Source organism: Oryzias melastigma, linkage group LG23 (assembly GCF_002922805.2).
Source record: "Oryzias melastigma strain HK-1 linkage group LG23, ASM292280v2, whole genome shotgun sequence".
Taxonomy (NCBI): Eukaryota; Metazoa; Chordata; class Actinopteri; order Beloniformes; family Adrianichthyidae; genus Oryzias; species Oryzias melastigma.
Window position 1 is genome coordinate 19,723,016 of NC_050534.1, and position 9,180 is coordinate 19,732,195.

The window sequence follows — 9,180 nt, forward strand, 5'->3', positions numbered from 1 at the left end:
ATTTTTTCAGTATTAAAAATATGATTTTTTAGACATGTCTATTCTATGATTACATGTTACTAATTCATTTGTGATCACATGGGTGCCAATCTGACTTTAGAAATACATTAGGTGATTCCTGCAGTATGTCTGCCTCGAGGCAGAGGGCGCTGGTGAGCCCAGAGAATGTGACACTGCAGCTAAAGAGTAATAGAGTTAGCAAGTCAAGTGCAGCCGTCCAGATATTCTTTAGTATTGTTCAGGATACTTTTTTAAATGGAGGATGATGTGTCTAAACATATCACTGTCAGTGATCTCCACTGAGACTTTGAAAACTGAAGAAAGAAAAGGAAGACTTCTACAAACAGGTTATTCATGAGTTTTTCCAGGAAGAGCAGCAGATGGACTTCATTTAATAGTAAAAGTAAGTCAATAATAACAATTTTGGCGATTTTTTTATATTCTTTACTTTGTAAATGGAAGAAAAATGCTGAAATTAAATTTAAAACAACACACTTTAACAAACAGGGCAGTTGGAGGCTGACTCCAACAAAAGGGGGCGGGGCTAGTGATGGCGGACATGTGTCTTGGATCTATGATTGACAGTTAGGTTAGCTTTACGAACGCTGAGTCGTCACTATGGAGAACGGTACCGGGCAAAATGATGCAAGTTTCTCCACAGAACTTCTGAGGAGGTTGAGGATTTTTCCCCTCCCCCGAGGCCGGCGCTCAAGGTCCAGAACTTTATTGTTTCGAGCTGCTGGCTCAAGATTCTGCTTTTGGAATATCTAACAGCTGAGGGTTTGCAGGTCCGAAGGGGACCCGTGTCTGAGAGTGGTAAAATGCGGCTAGCATCTTAGCTAATAATGGCTAACGTATTAAACATACAATTCCGAGTGAAATGTTTATAGTAAATCCATCACCAGGACGGAGTTTGCCGGATGTAATGCCAACTGCACTCAACCTCTGTTCCTGACTTCCACTGGAAAGTTGCAAAAGCCAATAGATTTTTGACAACTGAAATGGATAGGAGCCATGCTAAAGCTAGCAACCAACCATTACAGCATCAAAGATGGGCGGGGCTTTTATAGTTTTATACATGATGACGTCAAGCTTCTGAGACTCACACCAGTTGACCAATCACAAAACTCAAATATAATACCTCGTTTAACCTGTAGGGGGCAGCACACAGGCGGTTTTAGACCATATTTTTATGAATTAAACACGTTTATTTGTCAAAATGTGGCAATGACCAACAGACAGCACTTTTAAAGGTCAACAACCAAAACAAGGTGATTGATTTAGTGTTTGGTGACCCTTTGATTAAATGGTGAATACGAGACTCTGTAGGGCGCATATGTTTGTAAATCTGACTGATGACATCACCAGCCTTTGTGTATCTACTGCACATCATAACCAATACTTCACGATCACTAAGCACACATGAAAATGGTACGTTCCATTTTCATGACATGACCTTTAGGTGGCTCTGAGTCCACAGACCCGGACAACCCAAAACCCAGCAGTACAAGTTAACCACCGTATGGGTGCAGCCTCCTATATGACCACAGATCCAGAAAGAGAGCTCAATCCCAGAATGCCTCTCACCTCCACCGGCGGCGCGTCCGGCTCCTCGTCCACAACCATCTGCACCTTCATCTTAGCCGACTGGATCAGATCGAACCTGTTCCCCTCCACCACGATCCTCCGCCCCCCGCTGCAAACAGAAATCAGACTTCACGGCTGCACCTCTTCCTGCTTCGACCTGCAGGAGGAGGTCCGGCGCGGCGCTCACCACATGAAGCTGCTCTGCGGTTTGTAGGTGACAATCTTGGGGTTTTCGCAGTACTGGAAGGCCCTCCTCACCTCCTTGGTGGTGTTCCGGCCGTACTTCACCGTCACCGGCAGCGGCTCTGTCGGCACCTTCTGCCCCTGATACCTGCCCGTCTTACAGGTGATCTCTTCACCAAACGACAGGCTGGAGGAGAGAGGACATCCTGAAGGTCTGAGCGTCTGGAGCGGCGAGGACAAACGGGGAAAGCTTACACTTCACAGGGAACGTTCCCGACACTGACGGCGACGTCCTCCTTGGTGGCCGTGTTCAAGTGATCTCCTTTAATGGTGATCACGGTTCCTCCGGCGGCAGGACCTTTGGTCGGCAGGACGGAGGTCGGTTTGGGGTCCTGAACGTAAAAGAAGACATTTGAGGCTTTGGGTTTCTCTGTTCTGAACCAAATAAAAGACAAAACTCACATTTATGTCAACGTGAAGTTTTTGGGAAAACAAAAATCTAAAATTCCTTTTGAATTTGTGGTTCAGGGATAAAATAAAAGTAGATTTTCAATCTGAAGGTTTCAGTATTTGGATTATTAATCCATTCTACAGATTACAATCCTACTTTTCTCTTTTATTTTGGAGGATTTTAGCAGAAAAAGTGAGATTTTGACATGAAACGGAGGAACTAAAACACAGACGTGTTACAGTTTTTGTTTGATTTCTTGAACATTTCTTGAATTCTCAGATTTAATTTATAGCAACTGACCAGACGGACGCCTTCGTTCTCATGTTTGGAAGGTATCTGTCACGACAGGAGTCTCATATTTGCTGTTTTAGCGCTGGTGGAACCGGTAACCATGACGGTCAATCAGATGGAGATAGAGAATTGGTTTGAACTTTTAGGACAATTGGTTTATAAGCCCATTTTTGTTTGATTGATTTGGGTTTATTTCAAGCATTAGCTGTAAAAAAAACAAAAACAAAAATCACGTCACATTTGATTCATTAACTAATTATTTACTCAAATTAAGTAGATTTATTGCTTGAAAATGAGCGAGAAGAAGCAAACGTATATAATCCCACTTCTTTGAATTTACCATTAAAGTCTACGGCTTTACTTGGGCATTTTGGTTCTATATGGTAATACATGTGAATGTAAAAAAATATTATAAAAAAAAATAGTTCTGGACCAAAGTGCTTTTTACGTTTGGACTTCAAAGTCCAGCTCAGATCATTTTTCTTAAATCTTTTTTCAATTGATATAGTGGTCTTTTAATTATGATGATGTCATTTCTTTTGGTTTTCTAGGACATAGTTCCTGCAGGAGTTCATCAGAAATTCACCTCCGAGTTGTGGGCGGGTTTATAGGAGCTAAGCAACCCCGCCCCCCTTTCCATCATCAATCTGTTTTTTATTTTTGTGCTTTTACATGTTCTTGTAGCTTTTTCTCATTATATAGGACCTATATAAAGGAATTTAGGATTAAATTGTGTTTCTGATCATGTTGGATCAAAAAACCGGATGCTAGAAAATGCTCTAATAATGACGTTACTGAAATAGGCGGGGCCAAAGTCTCCTCACGCTTAAGCTATGGTCACATATAACAAAATGCTACTGAGTGGTGAACTAAATGCCAGTTTTCCAGCAAATTCAACAGATTGCCACCTGGTGGCAGTAGGGCGGCACTTGTGATTGGACAGCGGCAGTCACAGCTTTACACTCCACACGGCAGCGGGACGTTTTAAGAAAAATTTTGACTCCTAACATTAGCGGTGCTACTTAAATGATCAATCTCAGAGCTATCAAGATATAAAGTTTTGATCCAGATTCCAGCTCAGACGATTTAAACAAAGACGTTCATGGATCCATTTGTCTGCATCAGAATGGGGCGGAGCAGGGAGCTTATAGCCCCGCCCATATTTTCTACGTCACAAACACGATCTTATTTGAACTGTTTTATTCATCTGTTCCTGATTTTACAACAGTTTGAATAAAGAAATCTTCTTTTAAGCTTCATTTTCTGCCACAAAAACATCAGTATTTTCGTGTTGGTCTTTAGGACACATGGTCTGAAAGACACACGAGAAAACTTCTGCTCCAGAAGTTTCACCGTCTCCAAAAATGTAAATTCTTCCAAAGTGAAGTCAAAAGCTCAACGGAGAAAAACAAAAACAAAAGATGACGAAGATTTATTTGAACTCGACTCCCAGATTTCAGAGAGAAACAGACGCCGGCTGATTGTTTTCCTCCACATACTGATTTCTTTTGCTTCTGAGCTGCCAGCTGAAGAAAACAGAACAACGGGGAACATTTAGTCTCACATTTAGTCTCATCTGCACCGCAGGAAAAAGCTCTGAGTGGCAGCGGAGGGAAAGAAGTGTTTTGGTTGCAGCACAGAGGTGGGGTCTGTTGGTGTTTCTGATGTTCTGGAACAGAGAAGAATCCTCCTTGAAGAGAGGAAAGCTGAGAACGCTTTGGCGACTCGGGAGGAGCTTCTGCGTTCAGCAGACCTCCAGCTGATGGAAGCTTCTCCTTCATCAGAAACATGGAGATGAATACACACAACAGCTGATCTACGCTTCAGGATTTATGCAGCTTCTCTGCTGCTAAAACACATTTTTTCTGCTTTTATCTCATTTGTATATAAAGAGCTCCCCTGTTTATAGAGGGAATGCATTCAAAAAACCTCACAAAGTAGTAACCTTAATTTTTACAATACTTATAGACGTTTTAAAGCTTTATTTAGACTTTTCTCAAATATCTGAATATTTTCACACTTTTTGTCTTGTTTAAAGTATTAAATTTTTGTAGGAAAATAAGTCCAGTAACAGTAAATCAAAGAACATAAACAATGGATTAAAGGGTTAAATTGATACAATTATCGACAAATTGAATATCGCGATATATTGTGATTTTTCACCATACATGTGAACAGGCACTTTTTTTTTAAACTGCACCTTGCTCTCCGTCCTGATTGGCTGATGTCTTTGTCAATTAAAGCAAATGTCTGCTGGATAAAAGTGTATAAAGTGTGTATTAAATATTCTCTAATCTAACTCTAACCACTGTATTTGAATGTCATTTTTCTAGAACAGATCGCAAAAATCGGACTATTCAGATTCCAGGATGATCAAGTATTTGAGAATGTGACGCACAACAATGTAATCATCTAATCACTAATTGTGTTGCTGTGATTCTCCTGCTCTGTTCCGTACCTTTTTCTACACGTAAAAACTTAATCGCACTTTCAGTGATTTCAGTAATCTTGGTTTTTTAAAACGTTCAGCTCGTTCAGGACATTACTGCTTATATTTTTGGTATTTATAATCTTTAGAGTTTTTCAAATATTGAGAAAAATATACATCATAGGAAGTCTTAAAATTTCAAGATTTTAAGTAGATTAGCAACAAGTCTTTAAATATATTCATGGGCTGTTTTCATCTTTTATAGTAACTAAAGAAATTTAAAGTTTTTGGCTAATTATTTATCCACTGAGATTTTTATAGGCTAATTTAGAGTTTAGCTAGTATTTCAGTAACATGTTAATGTTTTTGGCTTGTTATCTACTAGTGTTTTTATATGCTAATTTATAGTTTAGCATCTATTTTAGCAACATGCTAACGTTTTTGACTAATTTAGTTTACAGAAGTTTCTATGCGATTTTGGAGTTTAGCTAGTATTTAAGCAAAACACTAAATATTTTTGCTAAATTTATATGTATTAGGGATTTTTAAGCAATTTTACTACAAATATTTCAGAAATTTAGGTCAACTTCAGCGCTCTTTCGCAGTTCTTTAACAAAATCTCCAGTCTTTTATCAAATTTAATATTTTGGAAATAGATTTAGCATTTTCAGCATAAAGCTTCAGCATCTTCAGCGATTACGTTCAGTAAAAGCATTCACACCAGAATTATCTCTAGTCACTGAAAGAGTCGCTGCAGTTTCATTTTCGGTTTTAACACAAACTCAGAAAAACTAAGTTTTTAGACTCACTGCTGATGGAATAAATGAGTCATTTCGGTCTCAGCAGCTTCCCGCCATGAACACAAACGAATAGGAACTACAGGAGCCAAATTCAAACGAGCGACTGAGCCTTGTTCAGGAAACAAAACAAAGCAGCAGGTGAAGCTGCTTCCATCAGATTCGTTTCACTGTTTGTGGATAAAAACAGCTGGAATTTGAATTGAGTTTTGCCCGGCAGACAGTTTATGAGCTGCTAATATTTCCACGCTCCGCTGGTTCGTCGGGGAGCAGCTTCCCGCAGCAGAGGAAGGCTTTCACTTTGTCGCTTTTAATGTTCCCGGGATTGGATGTGTGCGGTTTGACATGCAATCTTCTGAGCCGAGCATGTGCAGATTTCAAAAAGCAGATTTTGAAACTGCAACAGGAAACAAAGAGGCAGCTTTGTGAGGGGCTGAAGGTTAACCTGACGGAGGAACCAGACAGATCTTCATCTGTGCTGCTGCTCTTTAAGCATCTTTGTTGAACGATTTGCAGATTTAAGGAAAGTTTCAGTGGAATAACTGCTGTGTCTGAGGCGTCCCGCAGAGAAGCTTTCTGCTGCAGGCGCTGCCACCAGCCTGAGACTCGACGAGGAAGAGCGTTTGTCCCGAGGCCATCCGCACGCTCACACCAGATCCTGACACTCTGCACATTTTCACTCTTCAACGTCTCATCTTTAAGAAACAAAAAGGATCCGTACCTTATTTTCACCTCTAGTTCTTTCAAGAGGTTTTTCTGTGAAGCTTCTAAGAAATAGATTCTCTTTTCTTCTGCAGAATAAAAACTATACGACTGACTTGGCTTCAACCAAACCTAAAAACCAAATGCTGAACTTTACTTTAAAAAGAGAAGAAACACGATAATGTTTAGCTAAAATTTAAAATATTTCAGATCAGCTTCTTCCGATTCCCTTTAATCGAGGGAGTCAAAGTCAATCACACCAGGGGACAAAATCCAAAACACACTTTAGGTTGAGGGACGAACGGGATAAACAGTTATTGAACACTCTAAAGTTACATTTTTAAATCTTTAAAAATGTAACTTTTTAACATATTTATGAACAAGATGAATAGATTTACCTGTGATAATGCTAGTGTGACTGCTGTAAACTGAATTTGGCTGCTGAAGATCCGGAAATTGAAAGCTAAAAACACTGAAGCTGATAACAAGCTAAAATATTAGCTAAACGCCACATTAGCTTAAAAACATAAAAAAAAAAGAATTAGGTTAGCCAAAACAGCTGGAATGTAGCTGAAATTTGATCAAAATGCCAAATTAGCCTAAAAACCTAAAAAAAACACACAAAAAAAAATGAAAAATATCTGAACTTCAAAATATCGTAAAAAACTAAATTAAAAAACTAAACTAAACTAAATTATCCCAAAAATCTAGTGTGTAAATATTATCCTAACTCCAAAACAGCCCTAAAAATAAATAAATAAATAATTTAAAAAAAGCTTAAATTAGCCAAAACTGCTAGCATGTATCTGAAAAATGCCAAAATAGTCCAAAAAGTTAGAAGAATGCAAATTTTACAACTTTAAAACAATAAGTTTTAACATAATTATTCTATATTATTCCAGAATAAATAAACTTAAACCTTAAATAACTTTCACTATTTTAGTCTCCATAAAATTGTCAAAATTATTCAAGTTAGAAATAAGAACAAGATAACATCGGGCCATTAATAACAATAAAATAAAATGATCTGGAGGGCCGGCCCCCGGGGCTTAAATTGTTTACAAACAAGAAACTTCTTTAAAAAAGATCCAATATAGAATCATTTCAGGCTGTGATCATCCAAACAGGTAAAATATTTTGCTTGTTTCAGCAAAAAAAAAAAAACCCTTAAACTTTGAGTATTTGAAAGTGTTTCTGCTTGTAAGGAAGCAAAGAGAGATTTTTAAATCAGGCAGCAGTGGATGCAGTTTATTTTTCACAGAGCAGGCCAGGAGTCTGCTGAAAAACAGTATTGTTGAGGGTTTGTCTGTGTTTGCAACATTCTAACAACTTGATTTGGACAAGAGAATTTTGATTGAAAGTTTGATAATCAGGCAAACGCACTCACCCGGTAGGTAAACTCCACTTTGGACGTTCCTCTTCTCCCTCCTACCACCTCCACCACCACCACGCCTCTGGTTTCCTGGTCAACCGGGACGTCGAGGGGCGGAGCAGGACTGACGGGGCCGATCTCACACACCACACTGTGGACGGACAGAAGGAGCTCATGGAACCAGAACTACAAACTGCTGTCCTTATATTCACAGGAAACAAAGGTGATTACACAACATCTTTGAGCTAAATGGTTTGAAATGAAACTGTAATTATGGAGAAACGTGGAGCAACAGCTCTTTCTTTTTCCTGCACAAACGTTCCCACGACGTCTTCTTCTGCATATTAAAGCTTTCCCGCTGAAGTGGAAGTCAGACGAGCCGCCTGAGGCGGAGCCGCCGCCATGAGAAGTCTCCTTAATCAGCTCAGCGACGGTTAATTATGTAAGAGGAACTCTGATTTAAATATTACGCAAGCAAACGAGCTCCCGGGCCAATCTCTTTAACAGATCAAAGCTCGGCGACTTTAAACGAGCCGAATCTCTTCAGGTGAGTTCTGGGCTCATTAAAGCTGCATGTTAAAGAGGCTCACCTGGTGGAGACGGAGTATCTGTCCGCCAGGTGGGTGCACTCCACTCCAGCCACCGTGATGCTCGTTATGTCCTCCTTCCGTATTCCCATGTTGGAGCCTCTGATGGTCACGGCGATGCGGCCGTTCATGGGGCCGAAGCGAGGGACGATCTGCAGGGAGAGGATGGGAAAAACCATGAAATCTGAAGGGTGGATCCGGGATGTCTGAGGGTGAAAAAGGGTCAATCATGCAAACAGGTGCACAAAATGTCATGGTCCCCTGGTTAACCCATAGAGCAGTGGTCCAGGTAAAAGTCTGTGGGTCACAGACAGAACAAAAGAAATACATGCACTAACTTATTTTTATCCTGAAGGAAGTTTTATTTTGGAAAACTGCCAGATTCTGTTCACAACATCCACATTGATCATGTGACTTAAAGCGGCTAACTCAATTGCTAGCTAAAAAGCTAACAAAAACCAAACATACAAGTTTTTTTCAGGCAAAAAAGAGGCAGTGGGGAAAACGAAGAAGAGCCTTCAACTTCAACTACAAAGAACAACTAGATATATATAGCATTACTTTTTATGATGCTAATGTAAATACTGTAAGCTGAAAGTGGCCGCTAAAGATGCTAGTAGCTAAAGATGCTTAAATTGATACCTAAAAACAGTCAAGCTGATACCTGAAAACGCTGAAGCTGACAGCAAGGAAAACTATTTCATAATTGCCAAATTAGCCTAAAAGAACTGCTAGAATGTCTAATTTTGCCAAACAGCTAGCATGTAGCTAAAATATTTGCT

At 39.6% G+C, this 9,180-nt stretch overlaps 1 protein-coding gene across 3 annotated transcripts in view; it reads right to left on the reverse strand.

Moving 5' to 3' along the window:
- plxnb2a (plexin b2a) overlaps positions 1-9,180 on the reverse strand; it is a 186,851-nt gene that overhangs the window by 21,800 nt on the left and 155,871 nt on the right. For all 3 annotated transcript variants that reach the window (XM_024284789.2, XM_024284767.2, XM_036210260.1), the window contains 5 exons: positions 8,402-8,550; positions 7,827-7,962; positions 2,026-2,162; positions 1,775-1,957; positions 1,588-1,696 (listed from right to left, as the gene is read on the reverse strand). In XM_024284789.2, coding sequence (XP_024140557.1) covers positions 1,588-1,696; positions 1,775-1,957; positions 2,026-2,162; positions 7,827-7,962; positions 8,402-8,550 — 714 coding nt within the window. The remainder of the gene's footprint in view (positions 1-1,587; positions 1,697-1,774; positions 1,958-2,025; positions 2,163-7,826; positions 7,963-8,401; positions 8,551-9,180) is intronic.